Source organism: Coturnix japonica, chromosome 4 (assembly GCF_054131305.1).
Source record: "Coturnix japonica strain WE chromosome 4, WE-NBRP24, whole genome shotgun sequence".
Taxonomy (NCBI): domain Eukaryota; kingdom Metazoa; phylum Chordata; class Aves; order Galliformes; family Phasianidae; genus Coturnix; species Coturnix japonica.
In genome coordinates, this window is record NC_140666.1 from 16,776,776 (window position 1) to 16,799,097 (window position 22,322).

The 22,322-nt window shown below is 36.2% G+C and overlaps 1 protein-coding gene across 2 annotated transcripts in view; it reads left to right on the forward strand.

Moving 5' to 3' along the window:
- Positions 1–11,691, forward strand: part of CHM (CHM Rab escort protein) — a 53,536-nt gene extending 41,845 nt beyond the window's left edge. For both annotated transcript variants that reach the window (XM_085544604.1, XM_015860408.3), the window contains exons 13-15: positions 1,979–2,077; positions 4,961–5,127; positions 9,599–11,691. In XM_085544604.1, coding sequence (XP_085400730.1) covers positions 1,979–2,077; positions 4,961–5,127; positions 9,599–9,802 — 470 coding nt within the window. In that variant the 3' untranslated portion in view covers positions 9,803–11,691. The remainder of the gene's footprint in view (positions 1–1,978; positions 2,078–4,960; positions 5,128–9,598) is intronic.
- Positions 11,692–22,322: the final 10,631 nt, after the last annotated feature.

Sequence of the window (22,322 nt, forward strand, 5' to 3'; positions counted from 1 at the left end):
ATGCTATTGTGGTTCTCATGACAATGAGATATGTTGCTTTTGTTTCTAATTAAGATCAAAATTAAGCACTGCCTTTATAATAATGCTGCAAATGAACTTGAAAGTTGCAGTTTTATTAATAATGGGATACAGTTTTGTTCGCTTTACAGCAATTATAAATTAGTATCAACTTTGCTTCTGATTGTAGTGTATTTTTTTGCAGTGTACAAAATATCACATGTTTTGTTTACTTTGTGAGATTATTAAGGCTACTAAAGATTCAACAGAATGGCAGATATGTTAGTGGAGAGCTCTAGGAGGTTGTTACTCATCCACTGTAACCAAGATTCTACAGTCTCTTAAGTCAAAATGTGAGGATTTTTTTATTATTATTTTTAAACTTAGACACGGCTGGTTTTCTATGATTTTCCTGTCAAGAATTTCTCTTAGTGCTGTAATTAAAATGCCAAAAACCACTCGAAGTATTTTCTTGTTTCTGAAAAAAAATCATGTAAGCACAAAGCTGTGGGTTCAGTTGTATGCATGTTGATCTAATTTTTCCTTGAACTCCTTCACAAAATACGCTACATTATTTAATGAAGTTTATGTATTGAGATGAATTGTATTTTAGAAATAGCTCAGTTCTAGTTATGGGAAATATTTTTTTTTTAAACAAACTTGCCTGTAATTATCTGTAAATACCTTTTAACCTGACTGATTTCTTTTTCAAGCACTTATTTCAGATAAGTTTACAGATACATCTGCTCTTTCATCACACTGCATAAATGACAGGCACATAATCTGTATTGCCAGTTGAGTGGAACCAAACTCCTTCACTTGCCCTAAAAATTGAGACTGTAATGATGAAATCATGAACTGAACTCATCGTTCTTCCTGCTGGAAGAATTACTTGAAGACAAATGTTGGCAACCGCTGTAACTAATGCAGTTATACCTGAGTAAATCAAATATAATCAAAATATATACTGATGACTGTAACTCACAGCCATAACTTTAAAGGTAATAAAAAAAGATTTTGCAGGAAGTAAATCATGAAGTTCAGTGATTTAGAGCTGGATGTTTCCTTTTGTTGGAAGAACAGAAAGAATAGGTTGTGTTACAGTGTTTATAGTTGTAAACACTTAGTTAACGATACAAGAAGTCTTTTCATTGTCACTGCCTGTGTACCACAGTAATTTAAGTTACTGTGAGTAGCCTAAGCAGGCAGAGTAAAATTCCAAATTCCTACTTAGTCCCAATTTAGCCATTATTGAACGGTGTTGATTAAAGTACTGGTCTTTGTGGGTTAAGTAAGTTGCTGAACTGCTCGATTGTCAGGGCCTATGGAATGTGCTCAAGGATGTTCTTTGAGTTTCTAGATATCTTTAATTGCAAACATGAATTTGTTCTTTCCTAGTCCTGCTTTTCCTGATATTAGTAGTCACCTATTCATGGAACAATGTTCTCTCAGTCTGTAGTACTGATGGTACTTTGATCTCCGGTTTATGTGGATGAGAGAGTATGGTTGTGAATAAGAATCATGGGTGAAAGGCAGTTGTTGGGACATTGGTACCTGGTGTGCTCAAGAACTCAAAAGAAAGAGTTTGAATGAATATAACTCGCATGTTGTACGTCGGAGGACGACATAAGGAATTTGTGTTTTGTGGAGTTTTTGATTGTTTTTCAGGAGTTTGTTAACATTACTTTGGAATGGAAAGTAGTATGTAAGTATGTGTACATGAGCTCATATCTAGTACTTGTGCAGCTTTGGTTCCTTCTTAGTTTTGTGCAAAGCTTCAGTGATAAGCCTCTTAAGACAATTTATGTGGTATAGATATACAGTGTACTTTACATAATACAGTCCTAATCTGGGCTAAAGGAAGTGATTTATATGAAGAGCAGCGACTTCTAACAGCCTACTGTGCCTTTTTAAAAATTGTGAATGGTATTTATATATCTGCATACTGGCAATTGTAATTAACTTGTGTTCTCCTTCACAGATTTAGTCCACTTAACCTGTCCATCAACAAAAACTGCTAGGGAAGATTTAGAGCCTGTTGTACAGAAGTTATTCAGTATAAACACTGAAACAGAAAAAGGTAAAAATAACTATGTATTATATGAAAAATAGAACATAGCTATTACTGAATATCTGAATCCATCATCAGAATGAACATATATGGTGAGCTGCTACTTAGATGACAGCATTTCAAAGCAAAGGAATCTGTTAAGAGTGAGATGATGATTAGGCAGATGTCATGTTTCTTGCATTTCATGATACAGTGTTCCTAGTGTTCTTCAGCTGCAGCATAGCTTTAAATCCATGATCCTTGTACATTAAGTGTCTAGGAGTCTTGCAGTGTGTAGCACTTAGTCCTACATTTGAGAAATTTTGCCAGCTACAACTTTGACAGTTTCTCAGTCCCAGGGGTAGCTGTTGACAAAGCAGTCTTACCTCTGAGACGCTTTGAGTAGGTTTCACAGAAATACTTGAAATTTAGTCTCATGATCTTGACTTTAATGGTACTTTTGATAAGTGCTTAGATAACAGGTAATGTGCTGCTATATTCTAACCCTGACACGGTCTTTTAAAATAGTCTGTTCATTCTTAACTGCAGCAAATTGTAGTTCTAATATGAGAAAACAATCCTCCCCTGTCCATAGAAGTGTTTGATTGTATATATGCAACTTAGTAAGGTTTGGATATACTTTAAAACACAATCTGCTTGCTTGTAATAGTTGCTGTAAAGCTTCATTCCTGGGCACTTCATGAGTTCAGTTAGAATTTTCTCCTACTGGGGGGGTGGGGGGGAGGAAGCCAAACTCTTTATTTTATGTACATGGACTTTGTTTATCCTCTCAGATCTCCGTAACCACAAAAATGTTTTGTGAAGAGTTGGTTTCTGTTTCTCATCATCTTGCTTTTCTGTGTTTTTTAGCTTTTTTTTTCTGTCTTATAGCGAAAAAGAAAGAAGCTTATTGTTATTGTACAACAGTAGGAAACACTGTTAAATGAAACCCACTTACCTACTTTTTGCTTACAGGATAGGCAAGCTTTATTTTGATGTCCCAAAGATTTAAATATTTTACTGGATTTGTAGCACAAGATCTTATATAAGAGAAATATGTTATTTACAGCTAGAGTTTGCAAGTAAAAAATGGGCTGCAAGCGCTTTTCATGTTTGCGTTTGTTAATTTAAAGCCTGCTGATTTCAAACCATTAACCTTTAAAATATATCTTAAGTGTTCAACACAGTGCCATGTATTTTGAAGAATCAATCGGTGAAGAAAAGATTAGCTTGCAGTTTAGCATCTTCTAGTCATTGGGGGAGGGGAGATAACATTAATCTTAATGTTTAAAGTGATCCAGTTTTGAAATGATGTATTGTTTAGAACCTGGCTGAAATTCTTCTGTAGGAACTGTGTGATCATGGGGTCCTCAGGTGCACTGAGGCACTGAAAAGCTAGTTTTCACTGACACATAGGCCTTTTTATCATCAGGATGAGGTAGTGGTCGTATTTTAATTAAAATGTCAGAACAAATACTGTTGGAGTTATTGAAAATGAATCACCAGATAAAGTGAGCACTGGGCCATGGCAGGTCAAAGAGGCAAAGTCACCTGGAGAAGAGGACTCCATTCATTTTCCTGCCTAAATGAGGAAGAAGTTACTTTTATGAGCAATGTGAACTTTTAAATATATTAAAGAGCATCTTGCCCAGTATTAAGACTCAGATTTTCACAGGCTGATGAATTTAATTTATATTTCAAATTATTCAAGATGTTTAGCGCTTTTATAACTGTCAAATACTTTAAAAAAAGAAAGATTCTAAAGGAGTAGTGTAGCTTTATATATATATTCTTTTCCTAATTCAGCTGTTTTAAAATACTATTATGAATATTGTTATCTAGTAGGGTTTTTTTTCCTTGGAAAGAAGTAAATCTCACTAGGTCTTTTACAGGCGTCATTTATTTTAGAAGATCTGAAACAGCAAAAATGGGACAGCAAATATGCCAAACAAATAGTATCTATTAAGCCTAGAAACTAGATTGTGTTCATTGCATTCTGCACTGTTAAAAAGTGACCTTCATCTTCCAAGAGGTTTTTATAATTTTGACAGTGTGCAGAGGTATTATATGAACATGCAAAGTAACTGCAAGAAAGTGTAAGTGATGACTAATCAAGACACAGCTTATGGTCATTTTGTATTCATTATGTGTACAGGTGTTGTATCACAGTACAAGTCTACAAAAGTGTAGGTAAATGTAAATTAATGAATGATTTTCATTTAGCAGTATTTCCAAAATACAGAGACTTTGCATGTTGCGTATCTCAAATAGAGTGCTTCTGGTTTTAGGTAATTCTTTATCGGCACTTAATATGAGGAATATTCTTTGCTGACCTTTATTTAAATGTCGTTTGTTTAAACTGTGAGCATTGGTGAGTCTCCTCAAGTTGGCTTGAAGAATCCCAACCTTTAAGCACACAAAAGTCCATAATGGAAAGAGTTCCCATACAAAGATAGACTATTAAATGAGGAGGAAAAAGTATGCATGAAAAATGTCTTTGAATATTCAGTGCAGCTTTCACCTGGAGGAATCATTCAACCCATCGTTTGCTCATGGAATTTGTCCAGAATAAACTAGATATCATGAAGTATAAACTGGTTACATTTAGATTAAGCTTCTTGGAACTATTCATTCAGGCGATAAATGCAGTCATATCTGGCATACTGAGTTCAGAATAAGTAGTATTTACATACCTGTGGGAAACAGAAGTATCATGAAAGAGCATCTCTAAAAACAATGGAAAGTGAAATTAAATAAGTTTAAAATACAAATCTATGCTTTCCATATATTGTGGTAATTTTGTGTTAATTAACTGACTTCTTATGTGCTAGATTATGTGTTCCTTTTATTACATGTAAATACTGACTATGAGAAACTCTATTTTATTTATTTATTTATTTATTTTTAATACAGACACTGAAAATGAACAACTAGAAAAACCGAGAGTCCTCTGGGCAGTGTATTTTAACATGAGAGATTCTTCAGGAATTGACAGAAATTCATACAGTGGCTTACCATCGAATGTCTACGTCTGTTCTGGCCCAGACTCAGCTTTAGGAAATGACTGCGCTGTCAAACAGGTTAGTAAGACCATTGTTTTTTTATTGCAGAATTTCAATTTGACGTACAGTGCAGTCTGTTTTTCTTCTGAGTTATTCTGCCTTTTGGTGAGTAAGCAATAACAACATATATAAATAAAGCTTTACAACCAGACAGACAATCAAAGTGAATGTCAGTGGAATTGAGAATGGAAGAAACTTCAGAAAAGGGCAGTTGGTGTGTTGACATTAGGAGTAGCAGATGGTTAATCCAAAAAGGTATAGAGAAATTAGAAAGCAGCAGTACCTGAAGATGATGTTCTTAGTAGGATTGTTACTTGCTTTAAAGCTGTAATTTCAGTGTACAGCTCTCTAAACATGTAGTCTTCTGTGTGTCAGGTTAAAGGAGAAAATTGTAGAGAAGCAGCATAAATGGAAGGTCAGAAAATACTGTTTACAGTTTGACCTGGAAAAGATGTCAGAGTAGTTTAATACCTATAGGATTTAGCCACAAACCCAAAACCTACTGGGGCAAGAAAACAGCATAATTACTAGTCTGTTATGTTAAGCTATCTGTCTCAGCTTACCTTGCCTTTTCTTTAGTGCCACTGTATAAAAAATTTATAGTGCAGTTGTGTCTCTGAAAGCGTTGAAGAAAATCTCACTCTACTTATGACCTTGAGATGCTATTTGGCACCAAGTCACATACAGTTCTAACTTTTATTTCTCAGTATTTGTGTGTCTGTGTATCTGTTTTCACTTAGCTGAAATCCTGAATTGAGAACCACTTGCAACTTGCCTGGTAGTAGACATAACAGGCCAGTACTCTCATAGAGACAAAATACTAGGTTTTTTTGTAATGTGAAAGGTTAGAAGTGAAAACTCCATAGAAAAAAAGGCAGGTGATGAAACTGTGAAGTAGATGCCTCCTGTGTGTTCAGGAACATTAAGTCATCAGGGGCGCATACTTAGGAATTTGCTAAGTATTCCACATTGAACTTCTTTTTATGCCTTCCCAACTACTATTGAACAGAAGAAGACAAGTTCTTAAGAGCGTGCAGATTATGACTCGTTCAACAGAAGGAACACTGTGGGATTGCTTCTCCTTTGCTCTTGCATTCAAGAGCAGTTTTGACAGGGAAAGTATAAATTCTTAGGCAAATCTGCTGCAGTGGTTACTATGATGTCAGGGTGCTTTCAGACCTGATCTGTGAGAACATTTTTACATCTTAGTAGTATTAACTAGCTCTACTCATTTTTAAAGCTGTTTTTTTAATGGCTCTGTTCAGAGAATGTACATGCTCTCTTCTAACTAGTTGCAGGATTTTTTTTTATGACTAAGTCATAAACCTCTTAAAATAAGAGTTTAAAATGTAAAGTCTGACATAGTCTGAACTATAGGGTCAGAACAGTGTAATTAAGGGCTAATAGTACCCTTCATTTTGTTTTACAAGGCAATAATTTGTCTCTTCATAGGATAAAGGATTGTAAAGACAAAAAATAATGCAAGACAATTATTATGGTAGCAGTTTTAAACTGTAAATGAATCCTTTTTTAAATGAGGTGGTTTTTTTTCAAGATAACTTGAATCACTACAAGTTAAAAGTGGTTTAAAATCTTGTTTTTTATATTTTTTAAACAGCCTATTTACAGTTCAGGTATTCACCTTTTCTAGCATTCAGCTTTGTTTTATCTCAAGTGCTCCACTTCTGACTAATGAGTAGATCAAGCTGTTTGTAAGCAGCATAATTGTTGTAGTTTGCCTTTATCTTAGTGATGGTCAACAGATTTCACGTATAATTTAACTGAATGCATATCAGAGGAGAAAATTGAAAAAGAGCCTGAGTCTCTGGCTTTCAGAAAGAGTAGAAGTTAGAGGTTCTTGAACCTGTAAGGCAGTTAGAACATACCCTTCTCATCTACTGTGCAGGTATGTTTTAGATGGACATGAAATCTGGTGTGCCCTATGCTCCCAAATCGCTTTCATTTGCCTAGCAGATAGTAGAAATCTCTAACCATGCATTAGTTACAAATCCATAGATTAGAAAGCTAGTAATTATATTTTTTTAAAAGTATGTGTTAGTTTTGGGGGTTTCCAAGCTATCTAACCAATTCTCTTTGCTATTTTTTGTTGTTATTGTCATTATTACTAATTCCTATCTGTTAGGTTCTTTGAGTGTATTGATGGTACATATGTTGTGCTACCTCACCTTACAGATAATGATTACCCATTTGCAGCTCAGACCACAGACTACTTAATTATTGTTTTATTTTAAATTAGTGATAGAGTTTTAGTGTAATGTTATTTTAATAGTACTGATTAGCCTGTGTTACATCAAGGGGGTAGTTAGAATGAAGTAAAGCAGTAATAAAACTTACTTTTATTCAACTTTAAACAATTTGACAGTTGTAAATTGGAATATCTGTGCAAGTGCTTCACATGCATACATCTTACTGTGTAATCAAACGTGCATTTAAACCTCTGGTACACTTAACTATGAAGGAGCTATTTACTAACTTAATTACTTACAGTAAATATCAATATGCTATTATAAAGAATATGTCAAGTTATTAGTTATTCTGCATGACTTCAGCTGGGTAAGGTTAACTTTAAAAAATTGTCAGACCTGAAAGCACTCTGTACCATTAAATTGTTCAATTATAATCAATGTCATGATGTCCTACATGACATACTGAGAATTTCTTTCCATGTTCAACCTCATAATTGTTTGACCATTGTTGTTCTCTAACTAATTGGAGGCTAAAAATTGTTCAGAAATGCAACTGGAAATGTTTATATGCTCGGTTTTTTGCATGCTTAGTGCAAAATATGGCATTTTTCATCAATATTCTATTATGTATAGTAATGTAAATATGTTTTGATGTTTCAAGGACAAGTGCAGCCTTGAAATATTTCTCTTACATTCATACATAGCTTTATAAGACTTTTGTTGGACATTTCCTCTCCTTTGTCTTCCAGACTTATTAAACAGAGTTTGTATATTTATTCACATGCTAGTATAAATGTTTTTAGAGAAGTTGTGAATGGGTGTGGAAAAGTGGAATTTAGGGAGCAGAATGATAAATGAAATTGAACTGGGAGTAGACAGGGTCATTTAAGCATTTAATAATGGACCCTTACATTCAGTCGCTAGCAATATAAATCCACTACTGGTGAGCAGTTGGGTTTATCACAGAAGGTTGTTTGGTACATGCTCAATGCTGTATCAATCTGAAAACAATTCCCCCTTGTCCAGGAATCCACGTTGTGTAATCAGCCTTGGCAGTTGGCAGTATCTGGCCCTACTAACAGCTTGTTCAGTGCAGCATCTGCTAAAAGTATCAATATAAAAATTACATGTATTGTTGCCCATGTGGGAGCTCTCATTGTGTGTTATTTTTAGGGCATAGTTTACTAAACAGGCAAAATTGAGAGACAGGGTTTTTTTGCCTTTAGACATAACTGGTGTCTGTATGACTTGTCTCCATTTGCTGTGGAATCCAAGGGGGTTGGAAAAGAAAACCTTGATGGGCATTGTGGTGGTATAACTTCAGTAGGGTGCTCAGCAGCACCATGCCACTCTTAACTCTGCCTCCTCGGAAGGACAGGGAGAGAAAATAGTATGGGAAAAAAGCTCATGGATTGAGATAAGGACAGGAAGATCGCTCACCAGTTCCTGTCATAGGCAAAACAGACTCTGTGTAAAGGCAACTCATGTAATTTATTGCCTATTAACAACAGATTAGAGCAGTGAGAACTAAAATTGCTTTCAGTTCATCCACCCCGAGCAGTGCAGGGGAATGGTGTCTGTGGTCAGCCCATAACGCTTTGCCTCTGCATTTCCTCATGGTCACTCCCTGCCCATACTCCAGGGGCACCCTCCCATAGGATGCTGTATTTCCCAGATGGAAACCACATGGGCTCCCCATGCAGCTGCAGCTCTTCAGACACTGCTCCAGTGTGGCTCCATACTGTGGCACTCATCCTTCAGAAACTGCCTTAGCATAGGTCCTCACAGGTAGCACCTCCTGCCCCACCACAGGCTCCTCTCCATAAGCAGCAGCCTGGGGTCTGTTCCTTTAGGGGGCTCTCCATGAGTTGCCCCTTCCTTCAAACCACATTCAGTGCTGCACCGTGGGCTTCTCCATGGCTGCGTGTGGAGATCTTTTCTGTGTGGTGTGCATGGGCTGCAAGAGGACGTCCTGCTCTGCCATGGGCCTCTCCTGGGGTACAGGGGATCTTCTGTGCTATTGCTAACAATTTCCTTGGCTTTGCTGGATCCTTCTCTCTGGAAAGAGACAAGATCTGTCCCATCCCTTCCAGTTTTTTATTTCTGTAGTAGAAAAGATTATTTTTTTTTTAATACAGCTGCAAAATGTGTTTACAAAACTGCCAAAATATTAAGTCAGTATTGATCTGAAAGACCAGGTAATTTTTATTTCTGTGCAATACTTCCATAAGATATTACGTTTCAAACTAAGGTTGCGTTATTGTGTTTGTTTTCTTTAATAGGCTGAGACTATTTTCAAGGAAATGTTTCCCACAGAGGAATTTTGTCCAGCACCACCAAATCCGGAAGATATTATTTATGATGAAGATGAGATTGCATCAGAAGAGACAGGATTCAATAATTCACCAGAGACAAAACCTGAATCCTCACTTCAGGAAAGCAGTAGTAGAGGTAGTACTGATGTTAAAGAGCATATTGAGGAGTGAATTAGCTCTGTTCTCTTAGCAGAAGAGGCACTTGACAGAAGTTAAAGGGAGGAAGGGAAAATAAATAAGAAGTGGTTGAAAAAAAAACCAAGGTAATGCTATTTGTGATTGCCTTACTTTGCTTAGCTTGAATAATCTTTCTTATTCAAAAAGCTTCATTAATAGCTATTTCTCAATGAAGTTATAGTTCTTACTGGTCCAAGGGTGTTAATAGCTGTAATAAAATAAAAATCACAAAACAAAGTATTTTGAGTTTAAGATGCTAAAATAAAATTCATTATTTGTTGGGATAATTTTGTTTTGGTTTACATCTTGGAAAGACTCCTCCGACTTTTGGACAGTGAAGTCAAAACTAACTGAAAGATCATGAAAGGTTCCTTTACTAGTAAGAGGATCATCTTCTGTTATAAAGTGTCAGAGTTCTACTAAAAGTCATTGTGCCTGTGCTAGTTCAATGTAAGCTTCATTATCTGTAATTCAGGTTGCTTCTTAGGAAAACAACTTAATAGTATTGACGGTTCTGGAATGGCTTTAGAATACATAAGATGTCATGTTTAATTTGCATAGTAGGAAAAAAAAAATTAGCTGTTTTGAAACTGGAGCCATGAATTAGAAATAAGTGCAGTACAATAGGTGTTCCTCACAGGGAACAGTTTTACATTCAGAATGTTTTTCTTTTAGAGGATTGCATAATCACACATTTTTACCAGACACTTAATTTTCTGTAGCACAATTTAAACTTAATGCTAGACTTCCCAACAAAATTCAAACTCGTACTGAGCGTAACTATTGTTACCTTCCCTGGATTTATTGCAGTGTTTGGACCTCTGATAAGCCAGTTATTAGTTTTTTGCACGTACAAAGTCTGAGCATTTTAGCAATGAACTGAAGTTTTCCTGCTGAGAAGGTAAACCTGCTGAGAAGACTCAACTGCTAATTCTAAAGGTTCGTATTGATCCCAGTTAATGGGATTAAAACTAGTGTGGTAGCTGTACATGCTGTGTTTTGTAATGATAATCATAAAACATTTATACAATAAAATTTATTAATCTATTTGTAACGGTAGTTTATATGAAGAGTTACAGAATGAGAAAGCTGTTGTAAATGACCAGGATAGACTTGCACTTCTTCTGAACGATGCTTGAAATTAGACATTCAGATTACAAAAAACAATTTAGCATTTATTTTAAGACTTACCTTAAAACATACACCAGATTAACAGTGTGTCTGAATATAGAGATCGGTGAATTATGATGAGCCAGAGTTTAAGCTTGTACCTGAACTGTATCTATAGTTCTAGCAGTGCTTAAATAGTGTATATAAAAATGCCATTGAGTGATGAATATTCAGCATTGTCTGAACTTGACACAACCAAATTTTTTGTACAGTTTTAAAGTGCATGTGCCTGCCTTTAAAGTGGCTTCATGCCATAAAGGTTAATTTATTTATTTTTTTACAGCATGGCTAATATAGTTAACTTGGTCTTGCTTCACAGTACATTGTCCAATTTGCATTTCAAGAACTAGTTTTTTAGTGCTTACCTTCTGTGCATATTGGACAGGCACTGTTGTGCATCTAATCCCAAAGACCCTGGAAAAATGTCATTGAATTGTTACCATTGTTAAACAGCAGTTATCTTTGGGTGCTTGTGGTTGAGCATTTATATATTATAGTACTAAGCAGAATTACTCTTTGATAACTGTAATTACTTTGTGTGTATTGGAAAGCACGAGTATCTGATAATTGTATTTAACATCTCAAAAACTGTAAAAGAAGAGGAGGACCTCGTACCTGTTTGTCTTTCGGTAGTGGGGATCACAGTTGAATTTTTCATTTTCTGTTTACAGGGAAATTGTCTGATGAAAATTAAAGGTTTGCTTGCAAGTGCATTTTTGTGTGTTTTCTTTCAACCAAACCATTTGCTAGCAGGAACTTTCTGATAATTTTGTTCTTTACTTTCAGCATCATCTTGCCAGCTGCACAATGATTGAAGTTTAATGTGTGTTGACAGTATGTTTATGTAAAATAACAAGTTTTTAAAAACTAACATCTTAGTACTTCATATCCTTGTGAAGCCAAGTTTGGTAATCCCACAAATATGATTTTAGATGAGACAGAATAATCTGCAAGTTATAGGTTATGACTTTACACTACATTGATTGCTTAAAAATATTTTTATGCTTTATTCTCGTGGTAAATGGAAACATAAAGTGCTTTTCCTATGCTACTTGAGTACCCAATTGCAGGCTTACTTGCAATAGCAGTAGATAACACTGATCTTTTTATTTTAGAGAACTGCATTTTATTCTTGCTTTAAATGATTTAAGCATACAAACTGAGGGTTAAGCTTATTTGAAGTAGTTTTTAAGGCTTGTCATACAGGATGTATTCAAAAGATAACATGACTTTTTAAAAACTGGCAATTTATCTGTAGGATTATTAATAAATCAAGTTAAAGAAAGATAAGGTTAATTGAATTTTTAAACAAGTAGCTGTATTATCCTTCAAGCACCTTGGAGCTCATACAATATTCACACTTTTTTTTTTTTTTTTTTTTTGAGGAGTGCTTTGATATGTTTGAATTCCTTTTTAATGAGTACTTTCTTTTTCACTTGGTTAATTGGATTAACCCTTAATATTCAAACAGTCAATTTTATGCCGTTTTCCCTTCTGCAGTTGTATTGCCTTATCTCTATGACGGCAATTAGTTACCCTGCCTTTGGAAGTATTTTCAGTTATGAAGCTGCTACGTCTGCTTTTTCTGGTGATGATGATGCTTAGGGCCATTTGACAGGTAATCATTAGAACTTGGATCCTTGCAGGCTATGGGGTCTTTTATCCTATCATTGCTGGGGGATTTATGTAGGTAACTCCTATTAATGTTAATGGGACTTGCATGTGTAAATCCTCCTTGCATCAATGGGAAAATTGACCCGTGGAAGAAGAAAATCTTCATGTTAGACTTGCTGATTCAGAAAGTCCAGGCACTCTCAGCTCCTGTGTTGGAAATGTGAAAGGTGGGTACGTGCTAGCTCACTAAATGTTTGTACATCAGCAATGTGAGTTGCAGTAACTTAATTTCAAGTACAATTTGCTTGATTAATGACAAGCAGGTAGTGTTAAAATAATGCTTTTATGCAATAAAAGACTGGGTTGCTTACAGTCTGTGTTCTCAGCTGTTGAAAGGATAAAAATCACTATCTCAACACTTTTCCACCTGGCACTGGGAAAACATCAACTACCCACTTTCCACATGTGGTGGAAAGAAAAGAGTATCAAACAGATGGAAATAGGTTAAAAAAAAAAGGGGGGGGGGGGTATTGTGGTGGGAGGGGGACGATAATATGAGGCACTGTTACCCTGTAACCTCTATGCTTTGAGATCACAGAATCACAGAATCACAGAATTACCCGGGTTGGAAGGGACCTCAAGGATCATGTAGTTCCAACCCCCCTGCCTGGCAGGGCCACCAAACATACACCTTTACTAGATCAGGTTGCCCAGGGCCCCGTCCAACCTGGCCTTGAACACCTCCAAGGACGGGGCATCCACAACCTCCCTGGGCAGCCTGTTCCAGGACCTAACCACTCTTCTAGTAAAGAACTTTCCCCTAACATCCAACCTAAATCTTCCCTCCTTCAACTTAAAACCATTTCCCCGTGTCCTGCTATTATCAGCCCTTTCGAAGAGTTTACTCCCTTCCTGGGAGTAAGTTCCCTTCAGGTACTGAAAGGCTGCAATGAGGTCACCCCGCAACCTTCTCTTCTCCAGGCTGAACAAACCCAACTCCTTCAGCCTGTCCTCATAGGGGAGGTGCTCCAGCCCCCTGATCATCTTTGTGGCCCTCCTCTGGACCCTTTCCAAAATTTCCATATCTTTTTTGTACTGAGGGCTCCACACCTGGACACAGTACAACAGATGGGGCCTCACAAGAGCAGAGTAGAGAGGGACGATCAACTGTCTTGCACTTGTATTTTACTATTCTACTCTGTGAGATTACAGTTTCTAGTTGTTGATGGACTTGGAGGAGGGTGGTGAAAGCATAATGTCCTTTAGGGAATTGAGGCAACAACGATTACCCACAAACCTTATGAATGGAGCAGTACCTAATACGTGCACTGAAGACTTTACAGTACAGCTGAGTATTATTTCTTTATCTTTGAAAATATTTATCCATCCTTTATCACACATTTTATTGCTCAGTCAGTTACTGTTGTAAGTCTTTTGTATAATCCTCTGCAGTACATTTTAGGTTTTCACATTGGCAGTTTACTATCAGCAGCAAACTTTCCCACTCCTTTTTTTAAAACCATTTCTGAGTATATTCAACAACTGAGATTTGAGAAGATTCCTTTTTCTTGCTGTTGTGGGTGGGTTTGATGTTCTTCAGGAGTTTCTGAGGGATCATGCTGGAAGTTTCAGGAAGGCTGACGTAACTTTGACCTGGCTGTTCTGTAACCATCAAATTAGACTCCTCAAAATCTTCTGTGGATTTTTGAAGCGTAGCTTTTCTTTGTGTTATCACTTTACCAATATTATGAGTGTTCATACCTTGTTCTTTTGTTGCAGTGGCTTCTGTCAGTATGCATGTTATGGAAATAGTGGTAACCATAATGCCAACTCCTTTGAAAAACAAAAACGAAACCACCTCTCACTTAAGAAAAAGTTCCAACTCATTTCCATAAACAGGAAGAAATCTGATAGCAAAGCAACTATTCCACTGCTATGAATATAAATTCAGATGTATCTCCTGACTCTCCTGACGTAATGAATATTCTGTTCACTCATTAATTGTCAATAAGATCTGTTGGTTCTGGTGGTCTGTCTGCTGTTGACATTCCTTTTATTTTTTTTTTTTTCCCCCTTAGAATTCTGTGATTTCTTGTTTAATTTCACCTCTGCTGTTCTGGGAGCCCAAGTCCCTAAAATATAAACAATTTGCATTTATGAACCTAATTCCTTTTTGATCAATGCACCAGATAATTTTTTTTTTCAAGTTATTGAAGTCACATTGAAAAGCCTAATTGATTTGTGTGTGTATGTGTGTTTATGTTGAGTTCTTAACAGTTTTTTCAGGAATAGTACATATAGCTCTATGTGTGTGTGTGTGTGTGTGTATACACATATTCAAATAGCTACTGTGACAAAATGAGTAACTCATAAATGTTTATCCTTTAAACCTATGCAGAAATCAACCACTATACAATGTCTAAAAATTAGAATTACCTGCTATTACCAAAGCTGTCAAAAGTATATGTGGAAGAGTGGGTAATGTTGATGGGGTTGCTTGAGTTCTGTTGTAAGGAGTAAAGTCAAGTATCTTGGTAAGAATTGAAAGCAGCTGTAACAGTAGAAGTTTGAGACACCAAATCTTAAATGTTTATTTTCTGCAACACACTTTGGTAGTAAGATGACTTCAGTAATCAGATAGAAAGCTTACCTTAGTTGTGTGTTGATTTAAAGTATAATTATTTTTAATGGGACAAAAATTAGTATAGGTGGACTCTTTCAGCTGTGGAGGTATCTGCTGGAAATGGTCAGCTGTGTGGAATTACTGATGTCAGCCTCATAACAAGCCCCAAAATTATTTTGGTTGTAAATTGAGCAATTCAAATATTATGTTTATTTACAGCCTGCCAGTTTCTGTTCACAGCAGTGACTGGTTCCTCAAAGTCTGGATGGGGAGCCAGGCAGAAATGTTGTAAATCTCGATGACATTTGAGATTTAGCAAGTTGACAGTGAAGTATTGGGAAGATGCAGTTGTTGACTGCATGGAGTTCTGATCAGAGGAGGCTTTAATAGAAAATCTTCTTCTTGTCACAGTTTTAACAAACAGTATATTTTAGACTACTTGCATACAACGTGAATACGGAAGGCATCAACCTGAATGCATATCAAGGCCAGATATATTTGAGTAAACAATAGCTGCGTAGACTGTGGCTAACTCCCAGTGTATCAAAAACTGTTCAAATGGCAGCTTTATGTGGGTTAGCTGTAGTCTTGGTAAATAGCTCCTTTGAGAATGTTGTTTTTTGTTTGGATTGCTATTTTGCCTTTTAATTACTGAATTCAGTAGTACATTGTTTTTACCTGGTTTTAATATTTTCCTATTAACTATCAGGTTTTTTCACTCTAAAGGTTTAAGCATCAAGTAGATTAAAAATACTTTCTTAGTGTCAGTCTGATTTTCTATTACCACAAGAGGCACGGTGCAAGGGAATTGTACTTTTTAATAAGGGTAATGCTAATTTTTAGGGAAACTCAGAACATCCACATTTTTAGAGACAGCTTTTCAGGATCTCAGACTTCCTTCTGAAGTGGTGTTCTTCAGCTGTTAATATATATTTGGGTCTCTGGAGAGGGCTTTAGTGCTGTTGCTCCATTCCCTGCAGTTAACACTTCAGAAAGTGGGGCATGCCAAAAGCTGTGGACGCTCCATCTGTCTTCTCAAACAGAGGAGCTTCTTCTCTGAGGTGTTACTGCATGATAGCAATCACCATTTGTGGCTAACAAATGTGGCTTCAGCTTTTATAGCTGCTTTTCAGCTGCTCCAGCTTCAGAAAGCTATTTCTGTAGTTCAATACTGAAGGCTTTATCTTATTCCTTTTCATTTGCCCAAAGCACAGAGTTGGACCAAGAAATGATTCTCCATTGGAAGCAGTTGTTTTCTTGATTCTGAAACTGTTGGGTTAGCAAATCTTCAGTAGCACAATGATGAAACATCTGGATAATAGCGTCCTTGAGATGAGATGCTTCAAGGCCTAGTTCACTAGCAGTAAAATAAGTCTGGTATTCTTTCAGGAAACTGCGATTCTGTACCTGAGTTGAATGGCCAGGCTGAGGAACGAACGTTTCATCGCTGGCCTAGATACTCAAGATCTGGAAAACAGTAGCTTGAAAGATTCACTTCAAATTTAAATGCTCCTGTGCTGGTATGAGTTGATAAGAAGTTTTAATAGCCAATGTGGACTATTGAATCTACTCTAATTCAAACCCAAACATATTTCTGGAGCTCACCCAAGGCAAATCCATTTAATCATGATGAGAGACCAGCTGTCAGACCAATCTAACAGAACATTTTTCTGGGAACTTTTCAGTAGCGAGTTGTGGTAGAGTCCTTTGTTGTGAATTGCTACTCAAAAATCTGTGTAAGCTCTAGCTAAGTGCCTTCAGTGAAGGATTTTAACCTTTTAGGTTATTCAGAGATAATCCATTATATAATTCTTACTGTAACTTTAAAAGAAAAAATAAGTCTCACGGTATTTTTCATGTTCTGTAGTTGGATTCTGATAAAATACACAAAACTTCATTTTAAAAAATGGCTTGTTCATTTTTCTCACATATTTTTAAGACAAAAATAAATACTTCTATGAAGAACAAAAAATGCAATCCACAATTGCAACAAGGCAGCCTTTGTAAAATAAGTTAGTCTTGTGATAGTTGTACTTTTATGCTTGATTTTCCTTTCATACAAATTATAAGCCAGGAGACCTTACGTTGTTTTCCCGACTCCCAGTCCAAAATGAAAACAAAAGAACTGTAAAAGCTAATAACTCTCTCGGTTACATTTGCAGGGCATGCTCAGATGTTCCCAGAAACCGCTTGAAATGCACACTGCATGGAACATGCATTTTAAAAGCTGATTCACATCAGATCTCTTCAGATTGTCTGTTCTGGCATCATCTCTGACGTGATGTCAGGAAAATGCATGTGTGCAAGTTTAACAGAGAAGGGACAAAGCAGAACTCAAATGAAGTGTAGCAGAAAGAAGTGGATAATGTATCAACTTGGGATGCGAGAAAAATGGGCTCATTTCTTGGCTCTGGCACTGGAGTCTTGAATAAACTTGGTTGAGCAATTTCCCTCTTAATGTCATAGTAAAAAGATGTAAAATAGTGACAGGTATTTTTAAGCCTTTTGAGAGGTCAGTAAAATATAAAATTAACGTGTGAGTTGGAGAAGGAAAAGGAAGTGCATTAATGGCAACTAAAAATGGGGAGCACTTCCATTGAGTAGAGCTGCAAATGATTTTCTCACAGAAAAACTAAACATGATGGCATAGCAGTTTTTTTTGTCTGTGTTTCACAAATATGCTTTCACCAATCAGCACAAACTTTATTTACTGCTTTATTTGGAGTTCTGACAGTGAATTTAAGGAATCACAATTTTATTCAAACTGTATCTGTGCTGCTGCTTATTAATCAGGTAATTATGCAGCACTTTTCAGTTTCTTATCTCTTGTGTGGATGTGGTTACAAAGTGCAAAATAATTGCTGAATTTTGTATTCCTTATCATCTCTTTAGTATAGACAATGAATTCTGTGGATTCCTTTGCACAGCCTATTTCTGACCATTTATAATATCTTGTTTGTGTAATTGATCTCTCATTCTAGGAAGGTTTTTAAATTAAAAACAGTGAGGTACAACTAACAAAAATCAGTATGCCCCATAATGTCCCAGTTTAATTATGCCTTTCACTATATTTTCACTATATTCACTTTCTGTAGTCTTTAGCCTTTGAGTCAAACAGATGGATCAAGGAGGTTGTTTAATGGCAGCAAACCAATAAATGATACTTGAATAACAAATAGGAAGCAAATGAATTTAAGGGAAATACGGGAGTTCAGGAGCTGCAGTGTTGAACCAGCATTGATGAGCTCTTCTGGACAGGGAAAGTGGAACGCAACTCTGGACATAAGTTTAGTCATTTTGTGAAGTTATGCAGGAATTTGAGGTGAGTTTTGAGTTTCATCTGAGCTTTTCTCTGTCTGTCATCCTTGGTGATCTTCAGAAGATGACTGAAAGCTAAATAAGATATAAAGATAAGATATAAGATATAAAGATGAAAGTTCTTCTCTAAACTTTATTAATTTTGCCCAAAGCTGGGCTGTTCCTCCAGGAAAACTCATTCTGAATTTTCCTCTGAAGGAGCTTTCTGGGTGCTGTTACAGAAGCTACAGTAGCTTCATGCTGGAGAGCATGAATTCCTTGAAATCAAAAGGTATTTTTCTTATAAAACCACACTGAAAGGTTTCTAAAGCCCTACTGGAATTTTTGGATTACTGCAGATGAACTCATTATTTTTCACTGAACTGAATTACAGCATTGTATCTGTTGCTAGCATATTAATAACGTGTATGATGCCAGATCCTTTGTCAAGAGACTCTTTAGAAAAAAATAAGCAGGAAGGATTTTTCAGAGAGGTGTATTTTTCTCAGAGTGAAGTTGCACACAGACTGGAGATTGCTGCTTCTCTTGAATTGCATAATGAAAAATCCATCAGTTTAATGGTTGACAAACTTTGACATTCAAATAAAAACGTTGCTGGTATTTTCACAAAGACCTGTAGGCAGAACTAGATTCAGTGACTTTAATTTATGCAATAGTAAAATGTCTGCCAAAACATCGTACAAATGACTGTATAATGAGGCAATAATAACTGTGAGGAACAAAAGGAAAGCAAACAGGCTGAATTTCTCAGTTTGTGCTGATTATACGATTTTGCAAAGCTTTTCAATGTAAAGCGTGTTTCTACAGCGTATTTTTCAACAGCACATTCTGTTTAGAAAGAAACAGCTCAGAATCATCACAACACATTTATCTGAAACTAATGCATACCATTGCATTAAAATGTTTAGTTTTTCTACTTGTTCAAGTCTTCTGACCAGACTGCATTTGCTTCATGACCACTTCACACCCTACTGTGTACTTGGGAAAAACTAAATAAAAAAGTCTTATGCGCAGTGGTTCCATTAGATTTTTAAGATGCTTGTGAGCAAAAAGAAGAGAGAGCAGCCCTTTGGTGAAGGAGGAGGGAAAAAATCAGCAGAAGGCTTGACAAGCCACTGTGTTTTCATTAGTATTGGTTGCTGTTATTGGGGGGGGTTGATGTTTGTTTGTTTTTTCCCCTTTTCTTTGATTCAGAGGGGGAGGAAATCCCAATAAGGGCAGAGGAAACTTTTGTGATTTAAGTGTATGTTTGACCACACAGTTCAGATCAAGAATAAAGTGAGTGCAAAGCCATGCTACTACTTTAAGCCTTTAGGCTCTCCTGTCCGAGATCCCCACAAAAGAGGTAATATAGTAGCATAATAAATCCTACTGTCGTATCTGTTCACACAGTAATAAACTTTCGCTTGTTTTAGGCTTTGTCTCTTAAATGTTTAAAGTTAAAAAAAAACAGACAGACATAGTGATTATAATTGATACTGACTTCTCCCTAGAGCCAAGGTAATGAGTAAGCAGCCCCATGCAGTAAATAAGTTACTAACAGTAGATCTTCTCTCTCCTCTTGCTGTGGAACTACAACACATGAAGTTCCTACCAGCACACAGTAGCACTTAGTTTACACTGTCACGTTATGCAGACTTCAGCCTGTTCATTCTGCACGTTCCTTGTTCTTCTAGCCAGTGTTGTAGGTGGTACAAGTTTGGCTGAGGTTGTTATGTTAAAAAACAAGCAAACAAAAAAACCACCCTTGTTTTATCCATAATGAAAGAGGAACCAGTATTTGAATGCTAACCAAAAGGTCTGCTAAATTGAAAAGAAGTCACATCAAGCAGGTTTTGCAAAGTTCTCAGCTACTTGTGCAGTAGTTATTGTATCAATAGATTGTTGTAAGAAAAGCAGGTCTTGCCTGTAAAGCGTTGCTTGGTTTTTATTTCAGTTGTATTTCAGCTGAAATTATTGCTTCATTTAAATATACTTTAAAACCAGAATATTTGTAGATTTATCCAGGAAGGAATCTGGCTTAGAAACACTTCTGAAACTGAAATAAATATTCAGACATTTGTGTCCAAGTCAAAGTGAGCAGCTTCAAAACTAATGTGCTTCCTCTGTTGGCTGTGCTGAAGTTGGAGCTTCATAGCTGGATAACTCAGAGCACTGGGATGTGGATACATCTTGAGTAATTAAAAATGAAGCAAGAAAACTTTATCTCACCTCATGAAAGCATGCTTTCTCAGCAATAGAACTAAAATAGTTTGCTAACCTCCAGCACTTGTCAGCAGCAAAATTGAAAGTATTTTTTGTCACCTGCATTGCTGTCAGCAGGGGGAAAAAAAATAGAAAGTAGAGGAACATAATTTCAGCACTAACATAAGTATCAGAATGATTTACCTGTCTGTTCTGCTTCACTTTCGTCTCAGCTTTCAGGGCTTCATTCATCAATCTTTTATTTACACACGCATATCTCATTTTTACACAATTTCTTTCTCCCTGACCAGATGGCTGCATTGTCTGCTTGGTGTTCATCAAAGGGAATGAGAAAATACATGGACGTGTAGTGTCATCTGGGTACAATTTGACTAACTCTTTTTTTCAACAACAACTTTGTAAGTACTTAAATAATGGAAAAGAACACTTGGATTCTTCAGAAAAGTACCACAAAGCCCTCAAACTTCAGTACGCTACCTATTTTTCTATATATCAAATTATTATTGCTTTATGTGCACAGCCATGTAAGTGAGAGTAGTTCAGCAGGATGAATGTAAGGAAGAAAGCTGGCCAAAAGAAGAAAGGTATGTGTTAAGTGAAAACTGCTTTTAATATAAAAAAAATAAATTGCCAATGCATGTTGGAATAACATACATCTATCTTTCATTATTTATTATTCTGAGTAGAGTCCATGACTGATTTTGGAGTTAAATAGAATTTGATAACCTGAGTAATCCCAAGAAAGAAATGGAAAATCAAAAGTTCCTATGGAAGTTCATCCCTTTTGACAGCACACATTGTTTTATATGTGACAAGTATAAGTAGACCAAAGTTTGTGTAATGCTTTGGGATTTATGTTGAATTTGCACAAATGCAAAACAAATTTTAGATAGAAATTGTCTTTGCTAGAATGCATCAGATTATCAAAGTGTTATGAATAGTTCATGTGTAAAATGTATATAAATACAGCTGAGAGACCTCAAGAAGAAGCTATCAGTGGGAAATAGTCTTTGAAAGGGAGTATTTCAGGCAGAGGAGTATTATGTTCTTCAGAATTCTTATCTATAAAGTAACATAAATATTATACTATCACTCAGGGCATCTGCCACTGACAAAATGGTTATAGCTTAATAAGCATTGACAAGGACAGAGCCATTATGCATAGTAATAAGCTTGTAATGGCAAGGAGTGACCATTATAAATAATAAACTATGTGTTAATGCTGCTGTAGTCAGGTGTATTCTTGTAGACTAGAGAATCTAGCTTGTAACTACAGAATGGTCACCGTGTCCAGAAAAGAAGTGACTTTGAGAAGGATTTAAAGATAAAAGTGATACAGTAGAAATTCAGCAAAGGCAGTATAAGATAGCATATACCAAACCTCAACTAACTGTATGTTAAATAACTGTGTGTTGCTGAGGCTAAGATGTGTTTCATTTTTATTTCTGCGGTATGTTCCCATTAATTCTAGTACTTAAATTGTGAGCAATGTTAAACAGTGTCAAACATGAATCAGGCTAGAGAAGCACCTGCAAATTAGACTGAGGCTGGCTTGCTGAGCTATTCACTGCATAAAGATTTGTT